Source organism: Paramacrobiotus metropolitanus, unplaced genomic scaffold (assembly GCF_019649055.1).
Source record: "Paramacrobiotus metropolitanus isolate TYO unplaced genomic scaffold, Prichtersi_v1.0 Parri_scaffold0000168, whole genome shotgun sequence".
Taxonomy (NCBI): domain Eukaryota; kingdom Metazoa; phylum Tardigrada; class Eutardigrada; order Parachela; family Macrobiotidae; genus Paramacrobiotus; species Paramacrobiotus metropolitanus.
This window is the reverse complement of record NW_026570388.1, coordinates 88563-112963: the sequence shown is the minus strand read 5'-3', so window position 1 is coordinate 112963 and position 24401 is coordinate 88563. Positions and strand designations below refer to the sequence as shown.

At 47.8% G+C, this 24401-nt stretch overlaps 6 protein-coding genes across 10 annotated transcripts; 1 reads left to right on the top strand and 5 right to left on the bottom strand.

The window, feature by feature from the left end:
* Window positions 1-2607: 2607 nt before the first annotated feature.
* LOC129600241 (uncharacterized) lies at window positions 2608-4922 on the bottom strand. Its single transcript, XM_055498700.1, has 3 exons — window positions 4143-4922; window positions 3051-3833; window positions 2608-2980 (listed from the first exon to the last, which is right to left on the bottom strand). The coding sequence occupies exons 1-3, from the start codon at window positions 4731-4733 to the stop codon at window positions 2792-2794; spliced, it is 1563 nt and encodes a 520-aa protein (XP_055354675.1). The 5' UTR covers window positions 4734-4922; the 3' UTR covers window positions 2608-2791.
* A 587-nt stretch (window positions 4923-5509) lies between these two features.
* LOC129600261 (uncharacterized) lies at window positions 5510-7346 on the top strand. Its single transcript, XM_055498725.1, has 3 exons — window positions 5510-6127; window positions 6370-7125; window positions 7194-7346. The coding sequence occupies exons 1-3, from the start codon at window positions 5510-5512 to the stop codon at window positions 7344-7346; spliced, it is 1527 nt and encodes a 508-aa protein (XP_055354700.1).
* Window positions 7347-8173: 827 nt separating this feature from the next.
* On the bottom strand, window positions 8174-10560 carry LOC129600260 (uncharacterized). The gene is made up of 4 exons (XM_055498724.1): window positions 9806-10560; window positions 8770-9291; window positions 8618-8722; window positions 8174-8341 (listed from the first exon to the last, which is right to left on the bottom strand). Exons 1-4 carry the CDS (start codon window positions 10460-10462, stop codon window positions 8174-8176), a joined length of 1452 nt encoding a protein of 483 aa, XP_055354699.1. The 5' UTR covers window positions 10463-10560.
* A 609-nt stretch (window positions 10561-11169) lies between these two features.
* On the bottom strand, window positions 11170-14015 carry LOC129600251 (uncharacterized). The gene is made up of 4 exons (XM_055498715.1): window positions 13090-14015; window positions 12068-12649; window positions 11645-11866; window positions 11170-11576 (listed from the first exon to the last, which is right to left on the bottom strand). The coding sequence occupies exons 1-4, from the start codon at window positions 13687-13689 to the stop codon at window positions 11406-11408; spliced, it is 1575 nt and encodes a 524-aa protein (XP_055354690.1). The 5' UTR covers window positions 13690-14015; the 3' UTR covers window positions 11170-11405.
* Window positions 14016-14659: 644 nt separating this feature from the next.
* On the bottom strand, window positions 14660-17504 carry LOC129600254 (uncharacterized). The gene is made up of 3 exons (XM_055498719.1): window positions 16700-17504; window positions 15043-15813; window positions 14660-14962 (listed from the first exon to the last, which is right to left on the bottom strand). Exons 1-3 carry the CDS (start codon window positions 17297-17299, stop codon window positions 14801-14803), a joined length of 1533 nt encoding a protein of 510 aa, XP_055354694.1. The 5' UTR covers window positions 17300-17504; the 3' UTR covers window positions 14660-14800.
* A 1440-nt stretch (window positions 17505-18944) lies between these two features.
* LOC129600243 (uncharacterized) lies at window positions 18945-23232 on the bottom strand. 5 transcript variants are annotated; one of them, XM_055498703.1, is made up of 5 exons: window positions 22965-23232; window positions 22624-22733; window positions 21790-22203; window positions 20081-20848; window positions 18945-19312 (listed from the first exon to the last, which is right to left on the bottom strand). In XM_055498703.1, the coding sequence occupies exons 2-5, from the start codon at window positions 22642-22644 to the stop codon at window positions 19115-19117; spliced, it is 1401 nt and encodes a 466-aa protein (XP_055354678.1). In that variant the 5' UTR covers window positions 22645-22733; window positions 22965-23232; the 3' UTR covers window positions 18945-19114. The 5 variants fall into 5 exon arrangements, with proteins under 5 accessions (XP_055354678.1, XP_055354680.1, XP_055354681.1 ...); XM_055498705.1 differs by lacking the exon at window positions 22624-22733 and having other exon boundaries at window positions 21790-22215; XM_055498706.1 differs by lacking the exon at window positions 22624-22733.
* Between the last annotated feature and the right edge of the window lie 1169 nt (window positions 23233-24401).

Genomic DNA, 24401 nt, shown 5'->3' with positions numbered 1-24401 from the left:
CGGGACTCTTCGCAGAATGCCAGATGAATTCACATATTACTAGCTAGTTGCTCCTTTCGTAGTAAGTTCGTACTAAAGCGAAACGTATGTCGAATTAATAAGGACATCTGCCCAGATATGAAAGTAGTTACTTAATCCGAGAATTTTGTATTTCGTAAATCGTAAACCATAACAACTGAAAACAGTATGACAGCACTAGCAGCAAACTTTTTCAGTCAACGCTTAATGCAGGAAAGACTGAAAGAGAGTGTTGGACTGCCACACGGCCCACACCGGAAGCAGGACTGATGCAGGCAGCTGCCACTACTGAAGTGGGCGCAACAGGGGCTGGCCTTACAATAGTACAATAGTACCTGACCCAGAAACGGAAGCGGGCAGACTCGGTGTTTGATTTTGGCCAGGCATAAATGCCAAGCCGTGGGTTGATTTTCATCATCTGCGAAATGGTCTCTCAGCCAGGAATAAATCCCTGACTGATCCAATTGCTCTCGTGTTTGTTTTGGCCGCAGTATTCCCATCCGGGATATAGTGTTTTTCATTCAAGCATCTTGCCTTTATTGTATCTCTCCGAAAATATCAATAAACGATTAACGATCTTCTGGTTGTGCGTGTTTTCACTGGCACATCGCTGTAGTTTACACACCGCGCTTTCAATAGAAGCCGTACGCGTAGATCATATGGATTAGCCGCGGCACTAGGATAAAAGCGACGGACTTATATAGACTTCGGGATGCGCGCAGACATCGAGAATGCGTGAAACCAATATAGATGTACTAGCTATCGATCGGCTCCCACAGCTGAGAAGCAACAACATTGGTCAAACGTAAAGCCGCATCTACCAAAATTAAGAAGCCAGACAAGTTTCAGTATAAAAAGAATACACAAGTAGGAGTGTGAAATACATAGGAAAAGGGACAAGGGTGTAGAGAGGTGTACAAGGTGTACGTACTATCCACACCGGTACACGTGATCCCTACAATAAGCCACGAACGCCGCTTTTGGCCACACCACTCGCAAACCAAATATTTGGTTCCGTCCGAACAAAACTGTGGTACAGCCAAACCGTTCCATCCAGTAGTGCGACATTTCATCCAGCACTATCCTCCGAGATCTGTTGCTCTCCGGGATCCGTTTGTAATCGTAAGTTTCACCGATCCTGGAATGTAACTTTGTTAGATCTTTGGCGCTCGATTGACAATCCTGAATCCACGGGAATGTGGCATGGAGGAAGGCAGGATACGTCCGAAGATATCCAGCAAGGCAAAAAAGTAGAAAAGAAAAGCACTAATTGCAAGTGCAGATTTTAAAGCGATTTTAATACGGCTCGCAAGGATCTGCGTTTGCGGCGTTAAAAGCCAGTACACTACGACACGCAACAAAAAATTAAAGTGTTGTTAACGCTGACACCTGACGCTGACCATCATTTAAACAGTGTATGAGCTATACCGCTGTTGATTTACCATCTGATAAAGGCACTGTACTACAATTATTCGCCATTTCTACTGGTGAACCGTAAAGCACGCGTTGAAACAACTGTGTGTATGCCATGTGATAATGCCGTACAGGGTTCGGATTCTGATCATCCAAGCAACGATTCCCGCTGCTGTCAGCTCCCTTCTGAGCGCCATCACCGTGACGTGACGTTCGTTTTTCCCCCCGTAATTTTGTAAATATCCTCAACAGTTCCGGTTGCTGCGATAGGGATGAAAACCACCTCCGCGTCCTCGGCCGCGATGCTGACGATGGCCATCGGAGGACAATCGGAGTTATCGGACCGTCTGCCAGATACGTAATTAAAGGCAGCATTCTCATTAACTGGCATGATGGCTAGAAAAAATGGCCTTTGAATAAACAACTACGGTGCAATTGGGTTTTGGGGTTACGGTATTTTCACAACTGTGTTGCCGCTTCCCAGTTTTTGTTAATCTACATTCCCATCTACTCTGATCTGGTCAACCATTAAACGATTAGAGTAATTATCATACTATCACTTATAAATTACAAGCCATCGACATGGGCAGCATGAAACAGTTTATAAAGAACGGCAAAAGGCGAATCAGCATCTCTGTGCAGTGTGCACAACACGACGTTACTAGCAGTTTCTACTTGTAGGTACATATGCGTGTGTTCAGGAAACTTTTTGTTTCGGTAAGAGACTGAACGAAGTGTACTATGTGTTGAAATGATGAGAATTGCGTAATTTTGAGGTTAACCAATGGTAACTTGAATAACCCAATAAAGTCCGTATAACAGTATACATATTACATATAGTGAGGGCACTGGAACAGGAGATAAGGCGACAAGCAATTTCGTAGGAATGCCAAACGGGCCAAAGAAGTTTTTTTTAGCACGTGTATCCTGTATTATTTTGTTCTCCCTAAATACGCCGGCAGATATGCATGATATACCGGCGCATATCTTCGCCGGTACGAGGACATTTGGGTGCTGTGAACAAACCCTGCACGATTAGGCTGCGATGAACAGCTGGTTAGCCGTAGCTCGCAACGCTACTGATATCAGTCTGAATGCAAACGGCTATAAATTTAGCCGGCTGTTCATCGCAGCCTAATCGTGCAGGGTATGTTCACAGCAACCAAATGTCCTCGTATTCTCGCACGTTTCTGTAATTTATCAGTGCTCAGGTAATTAGGAATCGCTCGTGTTGTACATATTTGTGATAAGAGTCAACATTGAACACTGAACAGTGCAAACTATCGGTTTCAGTGTAGATTCGACTGTGCAATTGAATTGTTAAAAGGGTGTATGGCAGTACACACTACAGCAGTTTGGATCACCAACTATCCGGATCTTTATCCTTTGCCCGCCACACAGCTGCTAGCCGCATGCACTGTACCAAGAGCCTGGCAGTCAGCGAAGTCAGTTTGCTAACATCCAGATCGGAGACGTTGGACACCGTCCACTCCACACCGCGGTACTGCGAGATCGGTCGGGGATCCACACTCTGAATCTGGTTCAACACCTGCAATTATCACCCGTTACCCAGCATGTCATCCACTGCTATGAGGAGAATCGTCAAAAGTTAGTTTTACCTTCACCACCTCTTCAATTTCATCGTGTCGCTGCTGAGCCCAGCAGTCCGTGATCCATGCGGATACAGCCTGCAAATCCAGTGGCTCTTCGACCTCCAGATTGCCCTCCAAGTGCTCCCACAGCTGCATCTCAGTGTCCTCCTGCGACCGGATGTTGAAGGCCTGCTGCGTGACAGTTATGTGCTGCTTGCTGTACGAGATGCCGCACTTCTTCCACACCATTCTCTCACACCGACAGTCCCCAGCCAATGACGCCAACCGTTCGATGGCTTCTTGCATGCGATCATCAGCCTCCCCCAGATAACACCCATGGAACACCACAGTGGGGATTTTGTGCTGGGCACTGAATACGCGATTAATCGGCCCGGCCACGTGCCAGCAGTCGCATGATTTTAAGTTGCTGACCACCACCATCGTGGTGGCGCTGGTGAGGCACTTGAACAAGCAGGCCAGCACCCAGTACACACCGTCCTCGGAGAAATCCACATCACCATACGCGGCCTCGCCACCGGTGACACGCACATCTGGGAAGTAAGTGTCGGTGAAGAGGAGGCGGTCCCATGCGTGACAGACACGCCGACAGCGGATCCGTCCAATGGAGTCCAGTGCCTGGAAGACCTGCTGCAGCAGCTCAGCCGCCAACGGCAGACTTGCGCGGCGTTCGTTGGAAATCTTACGCTTTCTACTAGCTGTGTCAAGCGGACCGTGACGATGTATCCAGCGCAGTAAGTCGGATGGGCAACCATGCGCCTGCTTTTTCTTCGCCACGTCGCACCTTTCTTGCTGAAAATACAAAAACTTCCCGCGTGTAACGAAGTAGCTTTAATACGGGAAGCGGCAACTGTATCGACGCATGTGCCATCCCAAGCCAAACACATCCCCCTCTGCCAAGCGATACAGTTGTGTTTAAAGAAAGGTGCTGCTGTTGCGTTTAAAGAAATCGGGAAAAAGTTGTTTGTTCGAACCGGCGCGTCCCGATTTACTTCAATTTTGTTTCAACGTTTACGTTTAAGTGGGGCTGCTACCAGGTAGGTAATTTCTCTTGGAAATACAGCGCATGCCAAACCGGATTTCTGACGCGTACGCACTTACCAGTTGCTCAGATGTCAACGGGGATGCATACTGCCACTGCAGATACAACAGTCTTTGACTGAGCACGACCGTTAACAGGACCTTGAAGCGCCAGCTCAGTTCGTACTTCAGGATCCCGGCGAGCAGCGCTGTCGCATCCTGCCAGTAGTCCGCGGGCAGCGGGCAAGAGCGGATAACAAAGTCATTTGGCTTGACCCGACGCTCCTCATAATCCTCGTCCGTCAGCACTGGGCGCACCTGTTGCCAGGGAACCAGCTCGGTGACGGTGCCGTGCGGGAGCTCCACTTCCACATACTCAGCCTCGCCGTAATAGAATTCATTCCAGTCGATGGCTTTTCCAGGGTACCAGATCCACGCCGCGTCCGCACGCTGCCGCCACAGGGCCTGTACGACGTCCTGTTTTTCCCGCGTTTCGTGATGGCTGAGGATAATGGGTCCGTAGGCGACGAACTCCGAGCGCTGCGTGGCGCATCCGAAATCGATGATCAGGCCGCCCTCCACCACGTTGATAACGTGGCCGTGCTGTAGCAGGCCGTTAACCAAGACCTCCACGGCGTTCCACGCAAACGCATTTTCCCGGTAAGGCAGCATCCGTCGCTGCCTGCAGGCTAACAGGTTGCGATAATTTGCTGGCACACTCCAAAATACGCCTCAAATGGATTTACGCAGTCTTGCACGGGACAAACTCAGCATGGGTGCATTCTTCGTTATGCGGTCGAGACGTGCAAGTATGTAATTACACACTCACTTATTTAAAGGCAAGAGTAATCATTCAATATCATCACAACTTACAAGTGAAAATAACCGATCTGATAAGAATTTTAAATCTATAGGTAAGATCCATAAGAACAGCACAAAGTCCAAAATGTTAGGTACATTGTACATACTCGTCGACTTGCACGACGTTGGGTGCCGCCCAAAGTGACGATTGCCTGAACAAGTTGTTCGATTATTAAACGTTATTAAGTTTTTTCTGGGTTTTCAAATTTCCACTTTGCTTAGAAACTACAATTACTCTTAGAGTGTACTTGTGAGGAGAGAAGCGGCTCATATACAGCGACAAAGTCTTTCAAAGGATTTCATCACTTTGCGCCGTGGTGCAGTGATACTGCCTGCGCGGATCTAACGACGTAGCCGGGGTTCGATCATCGGTGCATTTTTCAGCCGTTTCTCGGTTTCCCTCGGATTGCGCCCTGCTGAGATACGCATTCGTGGATCGTTTCGTAATGTGGTTATATTTTACGAGTACCGTTCTGTGCAAAGGCATCTAATAAAAAGGTGCAACTCAAACCACGGTCGACTTCTCCTTGTGGGCAAACGCACTACGCAGCAAGCAGTTTACCCGATTTTTGCCAGTCATCTGAAGAATGTTGATATATAAAGACGATGTATGCGCGTGGAACGGCGTTGACGTCCTCGTCGATCGCCAGCTGCACCACGGCAACGTCATGAACGTGGTGGACGGAGGGTTGATGATCAGTTTCGGCTGCAACACCCAGTTTATCCGCTATGGGAACATCTTCGAGTGCCCCCGCGCGACCGACCACCCCGCCCTCAAGTACAAACCTCCATGGCACTGGCACGCAGGCGATAATGCGCAGGTACTGCTCCGCGCTACACCCAGTTCCGCCTGGATGTGGTATGCAGGGAAATTTGTCGACCTGGACGATTACTGTCAGGATGATTCGGTGTTGGTGGATGTGCAGCTACCAGGCGGAACCGTCAGAGAACTGCTGCTCTGCCAACAAGTGCGTGCGCCGTTGTCGGAGGAGGACTTGGCGCAGCGGCGGATTGGGGAGAAGCACTTCGTTATCCGCTGCTGCCCGTTGCCAGATGGATATTGGTCAGAGGAATGCCAAATTGTCAAACGATTTTTCCGACAGGACTTGGAAGACCAGAACGATGTGTTGAGCATTTCGGTTGTCAGTCATTCGTTGCTTTATCTGCAGTGTCGCACAGCCACTCCGCTGACAGTTGAAATACTGGTACGTGTACAAACTGGTATTACTAGAAGTAGGTTGAAGTTCAAGCTGGTTCTATAATGTACATAATTTCATGGACCGGAAAATTCAAGAATTAACCGGAGAAACTTTGGAGTTCTGTTAGGTTTTCTTTAACAATTTTAAGCGGCGTTTTAGTTTGGCTGTAAATAAGGGAAATGGAAAGAAATACATGTACTTACTATAACGACTGAAGCCGCTTATGCAGTTATGTGTAATTTCTGCAGGACATACTATTAGCCGAAGCGAAGACACGCTTAGCCCCACACCTATCGCTCCATCCGGCTCTGCGTCAACCTAACAAAAAATGCAAACGCAAAACCATTCTGCGATTAATAAATCTGCCGGCCGAAATACTAGTGCAAGTTTTCCAATCGCTGGACTCCATCGGGCGCATTCGCTGTCGACGCGTCTGCTCGTTATGGAACCGCCTTCTCACCACCGACGCTTACTTCCCCGATGTCCGGGTATCCGGTCGCGCGGCCGACCTCCCGAACGGTCCGCAGCATGAAGAGATGCACTGGGTGGTGTCGTGTCTGCTGAAATGCGTGACCAGCCGCACACGGGCGGTGGTGATCAGCCATCTGGACATCGGCTATCGCTGCCTGCGCTGCGCCGTCCTTATCAGTCACATTCGCCAGGCCGTCCGCCTCCCGGCGCTGGTCTTCTACCAGTGCGAATTTGGCGGGGACTTTCAAGGGGAAATCACGATTGCAGCCGACATCAAGGATATGTTGAAACTGTGGGAATCCAGCGACCGAGTCGTGTGGAAGCAGTGCCGCATCTACGACGACCGTGTGCAGGCGGTTATGGCGCAGTACGGCCTCAACGCCCAGCCGGCAGCTCAGCTGGAGACGCAGCTGTGGGATCTCGTTGAGAGGAATCTCGTTCTCAAGAAACCGCTGGATTTGCCGGCCTTGGCGGAGTGGATCGCGGACTGTATCGCCAAGAAACACCGCCAGCCGTTGAAGGACATTATCACGGTGGGAAATCATCGTGCCTTGCTTTTTAAAGGTATTTTTGTGGAGTTGATTATACGGTTGAATTTCAGGCGCTGTGGGAATACCAGAGTGTGGATCCGCGTCTGCCCACTGAATACCGGAACCGGAAGTGGCGGGTGACCGAGTTGACCTACCTAGATGTGCAAAAGCTGACAAGAGTGACGGCGGCGGCACTCAGTGACGTTATGGATGCAGGAAATTAGCTTCCAGCGCACTTAGGTTCAGAAAAATGCTTTATTTAACAACTTGTACAAGCAAATGCCATTTAAATTTAAAACTGAAATATCCAGCAGCTAGAACAAATGAAAAAGCTCTTTTGAACAACGAACAGTTCCCAAAACCGAAGCGGCATTTCCGCGCTGAATTTCAACACTTCAGAACACGTTTGTTCAGGGAAGACTATAAGATTCTCTCCCCACCCTGTCGGTTTCCAGTTTGTGTTCTTTTCTACAATAAATTAATGTTCTTTCTCGTTTCGTAGCGTGTCTGTAGCGGTACGCTATATAGTAACCTGAATGTATCCCATGTCAACGGCGCGCTTCAAATAAGCACGACGACTTACGTGCTTATTTGAAGCGCGCCGTTGCCTCGTTAAAAATGACGATATGGTTAATTTTTATAATAATCAGTAGCTACAGTTTCGTAGAAACTACAAAAAACAGAAAGGATCACACTGGAAAGTGTGATCCTTTCTGCTGAACAGATACACTAGAGCATGATTCAGCATCGAAATTCAGCGAGGAAACGCAGCATCTATCATGGGAACAGCACCACCGACGGCAAATTTAGACGAAATCTTCTCTGTTATTCGCCCGCCTGTGTTTGTAGATGTTGCTGTGTAACTCGCTTTTGTTTTCAGCTTCTCCTGAACACTTGAATTTGTGAAAAAATTTTGTTACTCTTAACGCGGAACAAAATTGTTGTAGAGCATGATTATAATTTATAATGCTAAAGGCTAAACATATAGGCGCAATACCATTTCAGCACTTGCCCAACACAAACCGCAAAGCCGACATGCTACAGCACTGCTCTAACTAAAATGACACGATATGCCCAACATGAGTGCATCCGCTAATATCGTGACTGTCAGTGTGGTCAGCGTTGTCAAATCCAAATCGGCCAAGTCTTCCACCGTCCACTGGCGACCGCGGTACCGCGTGGTGGGGCGGGGATCGGCGCTCTGGTAGGTGTTTAGAATCTGCAAGCAGCGCAATGCATATTGACTTGCTGATCTCAGGAGACGAAAACTGGTAGCAACGCTACACTCAATGATATGCATTGCCTCTTATGATATGAATGCTGGCAATGTTTCAGTTACTTGCGACCAGTGAGACACCAACCAGCCCGCAGGTCTTCTGCCATCCAAAAGCACAGACGTACTTTGCGATTGCTTTATTCGGCTAGCTGCTTCGAAACTTGATTTATGGTTGCCGGTGTACACCTTAGTGTTCACCCACACAATTCACAGGCTTACCTTTCGAATAATGTGATTAATACGATATTCACGGTTGTCAGCGACGGCTTCAGTGATCAATTCTGCCAGCGCCGGCAAATCCAGCGGTTGCGGGAGGATCAGCGCCTGCTCGAAGAGATCGAACATCTGCATCTCGATGTCTTCCCGCGAGCGGACGCTGAAGGCGTGCTGCGCGATTGCGGTTGTCGATGAGCGTATGATAATGCGGCACTGCTTCCATACCATTCGCTCGCACACCGCCTGCACGGCATCCTTCGCCGCATTGCTAATCGTCCACATTGTTCGCGTTCGTCCAAATTGCTAATCACGGCGATTTTGGTGGCGTTGGTGAGACACTTCAGTAAGCAGGCCTGCACCCAGTAGATGCCCTCCCAGGAATGGTTCTTATCATAATTTGTACTGGCGGAAACACGGGCATCGGGAAAGTAGGCTGCGGTGGTGAGGATGCTGTTCCACACGTAGCAGACACGCCGACAGCGAAAGCGCTCGATGGAATCCAGCGCCTGGAAGACCTCGAGCAGCAGCTCAGTCGGCAACGGCAGGCATCGGCGCCTGGCGGCAACTTTGCGCTTTTTACGGGCTGTGAAGGTTGCACCAAGGCAGCCTGTGCCAAGTGGTGCCGATATTGACCCGTCGCTCGCTAGTTCTTGCTTCGCTATATCGCATTGTTCCTGCTGAAAGAACTCCCATCCATTAATCATTATGACAAACATATAAGCCTTCATATCTGTCTATTCGCTGAGAGTACCGCGACTAGATGGAATTAAGAAACCTTAAGAAGCATAGGAAACTCAAGAATAACCTTAAGAAACGTAAGAAATCTAAGAAACCTAAGAAATCTAAGAAACCTAAGAAACCTTAAGAAACCTAAGAAATCTCAGAAATGTAAGAAACCTAAGAAAAAATCTAGAAACCTTGAAGAAAACTAGGAAGGACTAGGAAAATGCTAACTCGACTTCGTGACGCGCTGACATCGTGTCTATTCGACTTAGGATCGACAAAATGACAGGTAAATGAAGGCAAACACGCTCAAAATGCCCGTAGCAATTTCTTGAATAACGACTACGCTAAAATGCTGTTCGAGAAAGGTAAAAGAACGCGCTTCTCAAATCTCAGGCTTTCCAGTATCCCTTAATCGTACGGAAAAGCTGGCAGCAAAATTGAATTTCTGCCACTTGCAGGACTTACCAGCTGCCCAGGGGTCAATGTTATGTGGTGCGGCGCAGAGGGGCCCTGAAGATAGCACAGTGTCTGGCTGAGCACGGTCGTGCACAGTACCCTGTAGCGTTCGTTGACTCCGGATTTCAGGATCTTTTCGAGCTGCGGAGACGCCTCCGACCAGTAGCCGACAGGCAGTGGACAAGCGCGGATGACAAAGTCATGGGGCGCAACGCGGCGCAAATCCTCATAATTCCCGCCCCGCAGCGCTGGGCGCACTTGTTTCCGGCCAATCAGCTCCTCGACGGTGCCGTGCGGCAGTTGCACTTGCACGAACGCCGCCTCCCGAAAGCAGTAGCCATCCAGGGGCACGGTCTTCCCCGGGTACCAGGTCCATGGTGCGTCCGGGTGCTGGCGTAACAGCACCTGCATCGGCTGCCCGTCCTTTGGGATATCCCAGTATCTGGGCTCATCATCACAGCGGAAGACTGGCCCGAAGGCGACGAACTGCGAGCGCTGCGCTATGCATTCAAAATCGATGATGAGGCCGCCCTCCGCCAGGTTGACGATCTTGCCGTGCTGGAGGAGACCGTCAACGAGGACGTCCACGGCGTTCCACGTGAATACCCTGCCTCGGTATTCCAGCATTCTACAGTTGCTGAGGAAACAACTTAGTGAAGAGTGCATGCACTTCGTTTCTTACAGGCTGCGCGACTTGTCGCAGATGGAGACCATGGAGTCACCCAATCGCGCTAGTACTACTGTACCCTGAACTCAAAACGAAATCCACAAAGGTACAAAGGTTTGAACTGCCCAGAAATGCAAGCGATAGTTACTAATTGCACCCGACTGGAGTAGTCCTAATATTATGAGATTTAGGAAACTATTTTGACAGTTTGAGTGCACTGAAAACGACTATAACCACGTGACAGCTGGAAATTCACTGCTTCTACTTTGGTTGCCGCCCAGAGCGACGGCTACTTGTTGACTTTCGGTTACCGATTTGTGTCACGTGTGTGTCGGAATAGATGCAGCTAGCTGACAAGAGTGACGGCAGCGGCACTCGAAGGCGTTATGGATGCGGGAAATCAGATGCCCGTCTGTTTAGATTCAGAAAGCGAATGCTAAGGATCTTACGTTGAAGGTTTTAGCCTACAGCATAAAAGGATCTAAAATAGAGTATCTTGTATTCTAGACTGAATGTTCATTCTCCATTTGAATCATACTACGTAGGTTACTAGGTTCGTTATCTCTATGTTATCTCCGAAATATGAAACTGGGCTGTTCTGGAGTTGTTGCTCGTAAAGGTTTGCCGACCGATGTTAACCAAGACGAACAGTGGGAATAGGGTATCCTGAATGTATCCCATGTCATATGTCTCGACGATTTCTGACTTTATCTTAAAAAACGCTCCATCGTTCCCAAGAGCAACAAGTTTATTTCGTTATTAAAAAAGAACGATGCAGAACACGGAAAAGGGCATGGTTTGCACATCTGCAATGTTACCGCTGATCAGCCAGTTCTTAATTTTAAAGTTAAATGGCTGTTTATCTATGTAACGCAGCTGCGAAACCGCTTTGCACCATTTGCCCAGCACTAGCCGCAAAGCCAGCGGATGCAGCAACGAAGGTCAATGAGTCCGATTGGGTTTTACACACGGTGTAAGCACCTCCGCCAAAAACGCCGCCGTTAGTGTGGTCAGCCTTGTGACGTCCAAATCGGCCAAGTGGGATACCGTCCACTTCCGGTCGCGGTACTGCGTGGTGAGACGAGGGTCGGCACTCTGGTAGACATTCAGCGTCTGCAGCAACATGGACAAATCATCACGTACTGCATTCATGTGTACTCGTAGAGAAACCACGGACATACATTCAAAATAATCTTAATATCGTATTCTCGGATGTTAACATGACGTTCTGGGTTGTCAGCGACGGCATTGGCGATCCATACCGCCAACGTCGGCAAATGTAGCGGCTGCGGCAGGACAAACGCCCGCTCAACAAGAGCAAAGAGCTGCATCTCCATGTCTTCCCGGGAGCGGACGCTGAATGTGTGCTGCCCAATGGTGATCGGTGGGCGTGGTTCCGTGGACTTCGAAAGGATATTAGCAATTTCTGTTTACGGATCAACCTTTTTTTTAAGACAACTTGATTACAAAATCAAAACCAGCGGATTTCTGAACTTAGATGGCATCTTTCCCAGTTGAAAAAGGTCAAGGCAAATGTTCACTGAGACTGCGTTATTTAAAAAGGTTGATCCTGAAAGGTAAGCTGAAATTGCTAATATCCTTACCAAGTCTGTGCATGTGACGATGCGGCATTGCTTCCACACGATGCGCTCGCACACCGAATGCACGGCCTCCTCCGCAGTGAAGTCTATAACAGCATGGGCGTTGTAACCCGTATAGCCGAAATCACAGTCCTTGAACATCAGCGTCGGCAGCCGGCGACTGGCGCTGAATGTGTGATTAATCGGCTCGGCTGCGTTGCGGGTCCTGTCGCCGTCCACATGCATGATCACCGCCACCATGGTGGCCGGACGCAGGCATTTCTGCAGGCCGGCCATCCACCAGAACATGCCGCCATCGTTAAAAGGCACTGCGCCATAATACGCATCTTTTCCGGAGACGCGCACGTCGGTAAAGTAAGATTCCGTGGTGAGAAGGCTGTTCCACAGTGGACAGACACGCCGGCAGCGGACGCGCTCGATGGAGTCCTGGGCCTGGAAGACCTCCACTAGAAGCTCCGCGGGCAAGGGCAAACTCGTCTCATCCACCTTGCGCCGTTTTCTAGGCGGACTACAGCTGGGGCCTGTGTGACAGACCAATGGCTGCGATGTACATCGTCTATCGCAGCCACGTTTATACATCTCTTCCTGCAAGGATTAATACGTACAAAGCCATTTGGATATTTTTCATTCAGTGGTTAAAACAAGGGGTGTGGCTGCTACCGAGCCTTACAGAGGAACTGAGAGAATGACAGTGTTCTGTGCCTCCTGCTTGTTTCTTATGATCCAGGTACAATCCATTCAATTGTAAAATCCGTAGTACAGCAAGTACAGCGCGCATACAGTGTAAGTGTGTGTCAAAAGAATTAAAACAGAATAACAGATTATACTCGTATGCATCGTCAAGGACTCAAGGGTAACAAAATAGTTCAAAAATATTGAGTAAAAAAAGCCTCCCACTCCTTCGCACGGAAGCCTCGAGGCAAATCAATAAAGATCTTCCCCTTTGCTGGATTAATTTATTTCTTGGAATCTATGCTCCGGATCTCGCTTTCTACAGTAGCCCCTTAGTTGAATCGCATTCTTACCAGCAGAGCGGTTGTCAGCGGAGTGTGAGTCTGACGCTGCAGATACAGAATTGCCTGGCTGAGCACGGTGGTGCACAGTGTTTCGTCACACTGTAGGTGTCGACTCAGTACGCGCTTGAGCATCTGAGCGAGGCCGTGCGGCTCTTCGGACCAGCGGACGGCCGGCAGCGGGCAGCAACGGATAACAAAGTCATCCCGCATTACGGGCAGCTGTTGAGGATCTGCGGTGCGCAGTTGCTTGCTGGGAAGCAACTCGGTGACGGTGCCGTGGGGCAGCTGCACTTCGACAAAGTCTGCATAGTCGTCGTACGCAGAGTCGTCAAACTTGGCGGGGACCCATCGTCCCGGGAACCATGTCCAGGCGTCGTTGGGATGGTAGCGCAGGAGGACTTGTACGTCTGTTTTCGAGCGACCCATCTCCTTGCTGTCGTAGTGGAAGATGCGCCCGTACTCGATGAACTGCGAGCGCCGAGCGGTGCAGCCAAAGTCGATGATCAGGCCGCCCTCCGCCACATTGATCACCTGGCCGTGCTGCATCTGGCCGTCGACCAACACCTGCACGCCGTTCCATGCGGACCAGTCGTCGACGTACACCAGCATTGCAGTCTGCAGATAACAGAGCTTTGAGACTCTTCACAGACTGTCAGATGGATTCCCAGACCGCCGTTCGAAATGGCCAGGAACACAGAGTTAGATTGGCTCAAATTTTGTGCTCAAAGCCTCGCACTCAAAGTCAAAGCCTCAAATTAATCGCACAAGACTATAACATTTCCCACTGGGAGTATAACATTTCCCATACAAAATACGAAAACGGAAAGTCACGACAAAAATTGCTAAATCAGCGTAAATACTGACATACTGTACTTCTACCTCATTGTGGTGTTTTTCGCGATTACTTACACAGTTTATACACTAGCCGTCGACGATGCAGTTGTCAAACGACAACCTAACCAAATTCTGCGTGAGGTGGCCCATACCAGCCGATGTTAGAATAAATCTTGGTACTAGGCAATTTTTGTAACGCCCTTCACGCGACCCGTGTGCAGTTTCAAATGCGTGCTACTTCCCAGTTTCCCGAATTAATAAAATAAGAATTATTGCACCTATGCACTTAATAAAATAAGAATTATTTCAGTGCTTCATGTTAGACATGCGTTGGTTTGGGAATTGGGCAAGGGGTACTTCTGTACTTTACCGTCTACCACGAGCCGTTGATGAATTCTGATGAAAAGCGAGGTTAGAAGCTAAATGTTGTTGAGCGTTCTTTTAAGTACATCTTGGTACTTGTACTTAGAATCTTCGAAGTTTAGATTGTAGCCCGCTTTTTATTGTGCTTGTGATCGGACAAAATAGTGACCCATGCATGCTTTGCTAAATCCTTTTTTATTAGATATGTTCATTCAGCCAACAATTACCGATTGGATGCTAGTATTCGCAAAACCAGCCATTATCGGCATCCGCCAGTCAAACACTTGAAACCACGCACCATTTGTTAAAAAGAAGCATACGAGTCTTTATTCATGTCTTACTGTATTTTCTAATGTGACTGCCAAACAGCAAAATTGGATGAAGCAGTTAGCAAATCGCGCTAACCCGGAATAGCTCAGTCCATGATTTGCCCATTCCCATCGAAGTGGTTTCATTGCACTTCCCGGATTATGAAGAGCCTCTTTGGTCGAAAAGATCTGGATAGGGGGACAGAATTTTTGCATTAAACCTGCTCACGATCGGGTTTAATAAACTCGCTCAAAAACGCCGTGGTCAGCCTGGACAGCTTGCTGACATCGAGATCGGAAATGTTCGCCACGGTCCACTTAACCCCGCGGTACTGCGTGGTCGGACGCGGATCCGGGCTCTGATATTCGTTCATGTGCTGTAAACGTCAAAACATTCACGATTCACCTACTAGCGAGCTCGGCGTCACCGTCTAATAGTGTACAACAAGCATCTTACCCATACAACTTTGTCAATCTCATCGCGCCGCTGGTGGGCCAAGCAGTCTGCGACCCATCCTGACAAGGCCTGCACATCAAACGGCTTCTTGGCAGCCTGCAGATACTCAAAGAGATTCCACATCTGCACATTAGCATCAGCCCGCGATCCGATAGTAAACGTATGGTGCGCCACAGTCACGACCCGCCCGTCGTAGTCAATGCAGCAATTGCTCCACATCATTCTCGCACAGGAACACTTCCACATCCTGTCAGCCAAACGGCCAATGAGGTCCGTGACACCTTCATATGCTTTGTCCAGCTCGCATTTATGCCACACCACCACCGGAATTTGCCGGGATTCGTTGAACACGCGCCTGAATGGCGCCGCCAAGAGCGCGAATCCTTTTCGGTACAGACTGCTGATCAGCGCCATCTTGATAGCGCTGGTGAGACACTTGAGTAAGCAGGCCAGCATCCAGTAGGCGCCGCTCCGGGAACCATCCTTCTCGTAATAACCTGCTTGGCCAGAAACGCGGACATCGGGAAAGAAGGCTGCGTTGATGAGAATGCTATTCCACACGTGGCAGACTCGCCGACAGCGGATCCGCCCGATGGAGTCCAGCGCCTGGAAGACCTCTAGCAGCAGTTCGGTCGGCAACGGGAGACAGCGGAGCTCCTCGGCAACCTCACGCTTTTTACTGGCTGTGTCCAGCTCACAGTCTGTCAACGGATGCGCCGGTAATGAGCCGCCAGTAGCCTGCTCTTGCTTGGCCAGATCGTATTCGCCTTGCTGAAAGAACTCACGTCAATCAGTGGTTATGAAACTGCATGACTTAAGGGGAACTAATTTATAGCAAGAACCCGATTTTATAAATTACCGCTTCGTACCATTGTGAAGGACAGTATGCTACACCAGCTGAGGCCACATTTGGCATTAGGCACTATTTGCAAAACAAGTGCGTTAAAATGTGTGTTTTCCGACATTTTAAATTTTAAAGTTTAAAATGCACGATTTTAAATTTCACTACTAGTACATGCGATAAACTAAAAAATATGCTACTTGAGAGTATTTTCGTTTTTGGCGGAACTATTACCGAACGAATGGCAGTCTACTTCAAAGTCAACGGTTTTCATGTAATTATTATAAATTTGTCCCTCTTAAGACAAATGAATTCTCCACATTTATACTTATGCCGTATAAGTAGAAATGTGGAGGTTTCCTAGGTTCCTTAGGTTTTATCGCTTAGCGCATAAGTTATGCGCTTAGCGATAACGTGCATTGGACAGCTTTTTTAAGATAGATTTTTATTCGATCGATGCAATACGGGGTTTACAAACTCAAAAAATTTTCGTTGACTCCACTGTCAAATTTACATCTGAGTGTGTCGTGAACTCTCGCTCGCATATTTATTGACTGATTTTGTGATAGGTCTAAATACATGTAAACCGGTGGTCAAGGTTATAATTACTAGTACAAAGTCATGGGTTACCAGGACATCACAGAGTGTAAATCTGACCCCTCTTGAATACATGAAGGTTAAAACTTAAAACTGACACCACCATTCCACCAGTCCTGTAAAGCCCTTGATCACCATAATTCGCCAACCACTTCCCATACAGTTTAGCCAATTTGAATGTTCGCCGCCATTGAAAGCATGCATGTACAGAGTACGTACCAGCTGTTCAGATGTCAACGCAGTGCCATACTGGCCCTGGAGATACAACAGGGTCTGGCTGAGCACGGCCGTACACAGTACCCTGTAGCGTCGGTTGACTGCGGATTTCAGGATCTCCTCGAGCTGCGGGTTCGCATCCGACCAGTAGGTGACGGGCAAGGGACAAGCGCGGATGACAAAGTCGTTGGGCTCCACACGCCGCAAATCTTCAGAACTCCGGTACCTCAGCGCTGAGCGTACTTGATCCCAGCCGACCATTTCTTCGACAGTACCGTGCGGCAGTTGCACTTGCACGAATGCCGCTTCGACAAAGTAGTAGTTATCCAAGGGGAAGGACTTTCCCGGGTACCAAATCCAGGGCGCGTCCGGGTGCTGCCGCAATAGCACCTGCACGTTCTCGTGGGGAGGCCAGTGGCAAGGTGGGACATCACAGCGGAACACGGGCCCGTACGCGACGAACTGCGAGCGCTGCGTTTGGCATTCAAAATCGATGATGAGGCCGCCCTCCGCCAGGTTGACGATCTTGCCGTGCTGGAGGAGACCGTCAACCAGGACGTTCACGGCGTTCCACGCGAATACACTGCCTCGGTATTCCAGCATTCTACAGTTGCGAGAAACTTCAGTGGTTCAGTGTCTGTTTTTCGTACAGGCTACACGGCTCATCGGAGATGGATTCACCCAATCGTGCTAGATTTACCCAAACGAAATCCACAAAGATAAATGGAGTTTGTATATCGTTTGTGATCTGCATAGAAACTGGAGCAAAAATTAATAACAGTAATTGCTAAATGCACGAGCCTGGAGAAGCCCCAGTCTTCGGATCACAGATTTGCACAATTATTTTGACAGTTCGAATTTATCAAAAGCGGCAACATTAACGTCACAACCGGAAGTCAGTAGTGCCGCCCAGTGCGACGGCTACCTGCTCCAGTTCGGTTTCTGATTTTACCTGCTTGAGCAGAAGCACAAATTTGAAATTATAGAGAGGCCACATGCATTGTAACTCTTTGTAGCGACTCTAGCGAGTACTTCCTGAACTTCAGAAGATGTACCGATAGTATGCGTTACTACTATTTTCTTCGTAGCGAGGTTTGTGAAGCAGCATGATTAAGGAATAACGTAGACCGCGGGCGATATTATCTAGTAGCCGACGGAACGCGCTACGTGATCTCTACCAACAAGTAACAACCAACAACAACGAACTTGGGAATGTTGGGGTACCAAGACGACGAGTGGGAATGGAACGCCGTGGATGTCCGCGTCAACGACCGGCTGCAGTACGACAACATGCTCAACGTAATAGACAACGGTCTGTTGGCGGATTTTGGCCGCTCGCAGTTGAACACAGCTGTGGGGTCTCTTTGAGAAGAATGTCGTTCTCAATAGCCTATAGGCGGCATAGCAGTAAATGGTCTTTTTACAGTCTCTTCTATTTTACTCATAGATTGAATGTACATTCTCGTTTTGTATCCGTTATCAACGAACTATGACTTTGGAATTGTTGTCTATAACGATCTACCTAACGACGTTAACCAGGACATACAGATAGAGCGGAAATTGGGTATCCTGAATGTATCCCACGTCATCTGTTTCGTATCTTAAAGGAGACGCTCCATCATTTCAAGGAGCAACAACCTTGTATTATCATTAACAAATACATTACAGAAAGTGGAAAAGGACAAGTTCTCCACGTCTGCAGTTAGCTGTTAGGTATATGAACCCTAAACATCTCTTGCATGTTTTCGACCGACAAAACCGGCACTGCACAGCGTGTTCACATTATTCTGCTATCGTTAACACCGTTATCTTGTCTTTGTACGCGACGACACACTCTTCGCTTTCCGCTGATATACATCAGTGTGAACTCCTTCCCAGTTGCTCCAATATATTCAAGCGAGAATTCTTGCACTCGTGCTGTTTACGATTGTTTTGCTGCGAATTTCACTTTCATCAGGGTGATGTTACATATTACGTTAGCCATATCGCATGTCATAGTTTGTGGGTTTCTTGTACTTCCTTGTTTTAACGGCTTAAGTCTGGTGAAATCGAGGTTAGAATTTTACGTCTTGATACTTGCACAGTGTGCTCATGCTGCTTTAACTTGCAGCCCGCATTTCTATTGTGCTTGTGATCGGATAAAGTTGTGAACCATATGCCAGTTCTGATGCGACCAACAACTAGCGTTTGAATTCTAGCAGTTAAAAACCAGCCTTATCGGCATCAATCAAACACTATTTATTCCGCAATGGTCAATTCAGGTAACAATGAACTTGTGCAGGTAGAAACTACTTTAAATGATTCAAAATTTAAACATCAGAACAAAAATAGAAAACTTGAAAGCATGGATCACTTGATAGGAAGAAGTTTACGAGGCTTTACTGAAGGATTATTTTCCACTGTGGGAGCAGAAAACCATTACCTACTGGATGGAGCTGCTGTCAGTTCGCATTTATCAGCTACTATCCGATTGGGTTTAATGCACTCGCTCAAAAACGCCACAGTCAGCATGGACAGCTTTTTGACATCCAGATCCGAGATGTTAGACACGGTCCATTTCACACCGCGATACTGAGAGGTCGGGCGCGGATCCGGACTCTGGTACTCGTTCAGTCTCTAGAATAATCCGACATTCCCCGATCGTTTAGTGTGCTCGGCACTATGTTACGACTAATGCATGCACGCTTTTTCGACAATGGGCTGCAGAATGCTTTTGATTGTACAGGAATGAGCAGTATCCTTATGATCACATTACTTTGCGTGACGACATTTATGCCTATACGGTGTAATAAATTCTAATGCTTAAGTGTTTCTGTCCGATGGCCATGCAAGTGGGAATGAAAGGAAGGCAGAACTAATTTGGTTGTGGTTCTGTTAAACTCTACTTATCGATACTCCAATCTAAATAGACCTCTGTAGTCTATACATTGCTGCACTATCTTTTGTTGCTGTTTACATATTGTAGCGGTAGTATTTATAACACCGATAAGACCACCCAGTTATGATGCATCATTCCAACGGGCTATGAATTTCAGTCCTTTACCGGCTAGTTCTCCTCATAAATTTCTAGAATTCAGTCTTGTACTCAGCTTGCTACAGCTTGCATCAATTGGTGCCTCTTGCTCAAACCCTTGCTTATAACCTTGCCCCTTGTCTTCATTCCCTTGACAGTAAACATGCCGTGACCTTCCGTTGTTATGTTCTTACGTCACACCACCACACCGTTGCCGGTCGTGCCAACCTTTCATCCCAACAGCCCAACATCGTGGACCATGGTTAAGGCTGATCGCCAACCCAATAGATCAGCAGCCAAATATTTACATTGGCTGACGTACTGCTTCAGGGTTTATCAACTGCAACATTGAGAAGCAACTAGGCTCCTACCCATAAAACGTTGTCAATCTCTCTAGAACGCTGGTGGACCAAGCAGTCCGCGATCCATTCCGCCAAAGCCTTTACATCAAATGATTTCTCAGCAGCCTGCAGGTTCTCAAAGAGATCCCACATCTGCACCTCAGCGTCGGCCCGCGATCGGACAGTAAATGTATGCTGCTCCACAAGAACGGTCCGCCTGTCGTAGTAAATGCAGCCCCCGCTCCATATCATTCTCGCACACGAACACTCCCAGACCTTGCGAGCCAAACAGCCAATTAGATACGGCACGCCCTCACATTCTTCGTCCAGCTCGCACTCGTACATCACCACGAGCGGGATCTGCCGGCGTTCGTTGAAGACGCGCTTAATAGGCGTCGGCACGTGCAGGAATCCGCCTCGGTCCAGATCGCTGATCACCACCATCTTGGTGGCGTTGGTCAGGCACTTGAACAAGCAGGCCAGCATCCAGTAGGTCCCGTCCCACGAGAAATCCTCATAATAACCTGCCTGGCCAAAGACGCGGACATCGGGAAAGTAAGCTTTCGTGGTGAGGATGCTGTTCCACACGTGACAGACCCGCCGACAGCGGATGCGCTCGATGGAGTCCAACGACTGGAAGACCTCAAGGAGCAGTTCAGTCGGCAACGGCAGACAGTGGGGCTTCCCGGCAGTTTTGCGCGTTTCACCGCCTGTTTGCAGCACACCGATTGGCCGTTGCTGTGTCGATAACGAGCCGCCGCTCGTCAGCTCTTGTTTCGCTTTATCGCATTCGTCTTGCTGAAACAACGCACACCCGTCAATACTTATGAATAACATAAGAGAAGTGAGTAATCCCCGTTCCTGTCTGTTAGCTAAACTCCCCCCCCCCTCTTTCCGAAAACAATTGGCGCAACTGGCGTCGGACCGTACATGTTAAAAAAAGGCGAATTTGGAACGGGCGCAACTGGCGCCATTGATCTTTTTGGAGAACAAAGGTGCGCCCCCCCCCCTCCCACAAAGCTAAAGACGGGCCTGGTTGTATGACTTGTATCCACAGTATCCCACCGTATTCCACAGTATCCTCTGCGTATCCTTTATGTATTCCACAAATTTCTACTTTGTTTTAGTTACAGTAGTATCCCACCGTATCTCTGCAGTATCCTTTTGTGCATCCCAAAATAATGTACCGGTAAGTGTTATCTGGATACTCGACGGACACTGTTGGTTCGATAATAATAATTATATATTATGTTAATCTGCTCATAGCCTGGTGGTAGCACGTTCGGCTTTTGAACTGTACAGATATAGCCTGAGTTCGATTCCCAGATGTGAGATGAGTAACTTTTATTTCAAAAAACCAAAAAAAAAGTATAAAATTTTCAAAACACCAAAAATAAATTCCAACAGCCTTAAAAGTCTCCCTATAGTGTGTTTGGCTACTGTTGGTTCGATAATAATAATAATATGATAATGATAAGATACGTTGGGATACTACAGTTGCTGATGATCCTTTAACCTGCATTCAGCAGGATACATAGAGGATACTGTAGATACGGAGGGATACGGCAACTGTCGAACAGACGTCAAAAAATTATAAGGATACATGAGGGATACGTAGAGGATACCGTCAATACGGCAGGATACTGTGGCCGGGTACAAGCAAAAAAACATGCCTCGAAAAATTTAAGGAGTACAGAAGTCGGCCATATCTATGAATTTATGCCCTCTGCAGTACCTACCAGCTGTTCCGCTGTCAGTGAAGTGTCATATTGCTCCTGGAGATACAGCAGTGTTTGGCTCAGCACCGCCGTGCACAGTATCGAGTACTGTTTGTTCATTCGAACTTTCAGGATATCTACGAGCTGCGGGCTCGCCTCCGACCAGTACCCGACAGGCAGTGGACAAGCGCGGATGACAAACTCATTGGGCTTCACACGCTGGCGCTCCTTAAACTTTCCGTCCGTCATCACTGAGCCGGAGCGTACCTGCTCCCAGCGGACCAGCTCCTCGACGGTGCCATACGGCAGCTGCACTTGCACGAAGGCCGCATCCTCAAAATAGAAATCCTTGAGAGGGACCAACTTCCCCGGATACCAGCTCCAGGGCGCGTTCGGACGCGGGCGTAAGAGCACCTGCAGTTTCCCCTGTAGTTTCTGCCAGGATTTCTGTTCATACGGACGGCGGAACACCGCTCCGTAGGCGGTGTTCCGCCGTCCGTACCAAAAGTCTCATTATGGGCCGATCTCCCTCGAATTTTGCACGTAAATGCACATAACCACGAAGAATGTTTTTACACCGATCCACTGTTCTAGCATGTTTTTCAAATTTTAAAATGAATTTCAAAAATTTTAAAATTCGTTTTAAAAATTGAAAAAAATCATGGAAGTCTGGATCGGTGTAAAAACGATCTTCATGGACATGCGCATTTACGTGCAAAATTTGAGGGAGATCGGCCCATAATGAGACTTTTGGTACACCTGAATGCATTTAAACTTTTTGGAATTTTCTAACAGCCATAACTCCCGAACCGGATGTTGCGCGCACAAGCGGTTTCCACACCAGTGTATACAAACCTTCTGGCTATAGAATGTCATAAACCGAAACAAAAATGTGTTTGGGAGTGCGCGAAAGTGTAGTTTTTGTGCATGTACACGAATTTGGTACCATGTACCGGGCCACTTCCCTTAAAACCAAATCCACAAAGGTTTGATCTGCCCACAAATGCAAGCAATAATAATTATTAACAATGATAATTACGAATTGGACGAGACTGGAGAACTCCTAAACCACAGATATAACAAAATTTAATTCTTTTGACAGTTCAGATTTGTTGAAAACCACAACACAACGTCACAGCAACAGGAATCCAATACTGCAGTCTGTTACTACGGCTGCCGCCCCGTGCTACGGCTACCTGCTCAAGTTGGGCTTCCTGATTTTGCCAGTTTTAGGGGATCCCTAGCAGTAGAATGCGGGTTTAGGAAAACGGGAATGGTTTGAAAACGATAGCCAGATACATGCTTTCACAATTTTGACTGAACGCAGAGAGGATTTTGGTACACAATGGTGTGACGCGATCCTCTCTGGCCTGTGTCTAGACCGAGGTATTTATCAAACACAGAAAAAACTTGGAAACTAAAAAGCTGAATGAGAAAGTTTCTTAGTTTATGATGTGATACACATCGCTGTGTTTTCTTCTAGAAAGCTTACAATAATACTGTCACGACCTGGCGCATATTTATTAGCAGCCAGGGAGCTGCTCAAACGCAGACTAAATATCGCAGCACATCTATGATCTAACAGCCACAATGGCAACCACTGTTGCCATGCCACTACGTCACAAATACCGAGACTTCAATGTTGTCCAACGGAATGCACTCCATGTAAATGCGAAAAACACTTTTTGAAAAGTATTTTTTTTGCGTTTAATTTGAACATTTTGAAGTTTTCTATCAGTATGTTTCGGTATGCAAGCTTTCTAGAAAAAAAACACACAAAACGATGTATATCACATCATAAAGAAAGAAACTTTTCAAACCATTCCCGTTTTCCCAACCAGCTTTCTACTGCTAGTGGTCCCATTAAAGTGGGACACCGACAACTCGCTGACGACTATCCTGCTGACCGACAACTTGCTGACGACATTTTGCTGACCGACGAAATGATGACCCGACAGTTTGTTGAAACGACAAATCGTTGAACAAAATTTCGCTGAACGACTTTTTGTGAACACCGACAACTTGCTGCCGTCAATTTGCTGACTGGAGAAACCTAAGAAACCTAAGATACCTAAGAAACCTAAGAACCCTGAGAAACCCATGAAACCTAGAATAAACAACAAAAAGTTAAGAAAACTCAAAACCAACGTCCCGAACTTGACAGCAAGTGGTCGATCAGCAAAAATGTTTCAACATAACGTCGGTCAACAACTCAGCCGAAAAGCAAATTGTCGGTCAACAAGTTGTCGGTCAGCGAGCTGCGTAAATCAGCAACATGTCGGTCAGCAAATTGTCGGGCAGCGAGTTGTAGGTCGGCGAATTGACGTGCTGCCCCCCTTAAAGTTGTAACAAAAATCTGTAAATTGCTGTATATCGTGCAACAACTGCCAACAAGCAAAATGCACTTTGCTGCGACTGCGAGTACTCCTTTCACTTATCAGCAGGGCGCAATCCGAGGGAAACCGAGAAACGGCCGAAAAATGCACCGATGGGGGAATCGAACCACGGCTACGTCGTTAGATCCGCGTAGGCAGTACCACTGCACCACGGCGCAGTACGTTGAAATCATTTGAAGTACAAGGCAAACGCCATCTCTTTCCCCACCCTTTAGTACCGTTTATCTCTTTCCCCTG

Bases quoted from the DNA above. Each gene is read 5' to 3' on its own strand.
- LOC129600241 (XM_055498700.1), bottom strand. From the start codon at position 4,733: ATGCTGCCTTACCGGGAAAATGCGTTTGCGTGGAACGCCGTGGAGGTC. The intron at 3,834-4,142 runs GTAAGTGCGTAC...TTGTATTTTCAG, and splicing joins CGTTGACATCTGAGCAACTG to CAAGAAAGGTGCGACGTGGC. The intron at 2,981-3,050 runs GTAAAACTAACT...TGATAATTGCAG, and splicing joins AAATTGAAGAGGTGGTGAAG to GTGTTGAACCAGATTCAGAG.
- LOC129600254 (XM_055498719.1), bottom strand. From the start codon at position 17,299: ATGCTGGAATACCGAGGCAGTGTATTCGCGTGGAACGCCGTGAACGTC. The intron at 15,814-16,699 runs GTACGTACTCTG...GAGTTCTTTCAG, and splicing joins CGTTGACATCTGAACAGCTG to CAAGGCGAATACGATCTGGC. The intron at 14,963-15,042 runs GTAAGATGCTTG...TGACGTTTACAG, and splicing joins AGATTGACAAAGTTGTATGG to CACATGAACGAATATCAGAG.
- LOC129600251 (XM_055498715.1), bottom strand. From the start codon at position 13,689: ATGCTGGTGTACGTCGACGACTGGTCCGCATGGAACGGCGTGCAGGTG. The intron at 12,650-13,089 runs GTAAGAATGCGA...TAATCCTTGCAG, and splicing joins CGCTGACAACCGCTCTGCTG to GAAGAGATGTATAAACGTGG. The intron at 11,867-12,067 runs GTAAGGATATTA...ATCCTTTCGAAG, and splicing joins TCGTCACATGCACAGACTTG to TCCACGGAACCACGCCCACC.
- LOC129600261 (XM_055498725.1), top strand. From the start codon at position 5,510: ATGTTGATATATAAAGACGATGTATGCGCGTGGAACGGCGTTGACGTC. The intron at 6,128-6,369 runs GTACGTGTACAA...TAATTTCTGCAG, and splicing joins CGCTGACAGTTGAAATACTG to GACATACTATTAGCCGAAGC. The intron at 7,126-7,193 runs GTGGGAAATCAT...GTTGAATTTCAG, and splicing joins CGTTGAAGGACATTATCACG to GCGCTGTGGGAATACCAGAG.
- LOC129600243 (XM_055498703.1), bottom strand. From the start codon at position 22,644: ATGACATTCTATAGCCAGAAG. The intron at 22,204-22,623 runs GTTTGTATACAC...AAATCCTGGCAG, and splicing joins TGACATTCTATAGCCAGAAG to AAACTACAGGGGAAACTGCA. The intron at 20,849-21,789 runs GTAGGTACTGCA...GCGTTGTTTCAG, and splicing joins CACTGACAGCGGAACAGCTG to CAAGACGAATGCGATAAAGC.
- LOC129600260 (XM_055498724.1), bottom strand. From the start codon at position 10,462: ATGCACTCTTCACTAAGTTGTTTCCTCAGCAACTGTAGAATGCTGGAA. The intron at 9,292-9,805 runs GTAAGTCCTGCA...GAGTTCTTTCAG, and splicing joins CATTGACCCCTGGGCAGCTG to CAGGAACAATGCGATATAGC. The intron at 8,342-8,617 runs GTAAGCCTGTGA...CGCTGCTTGCAG, and splicing joins TTAATCACATTATTCGAAAG to ATTCTAAACACCTACCAGAG.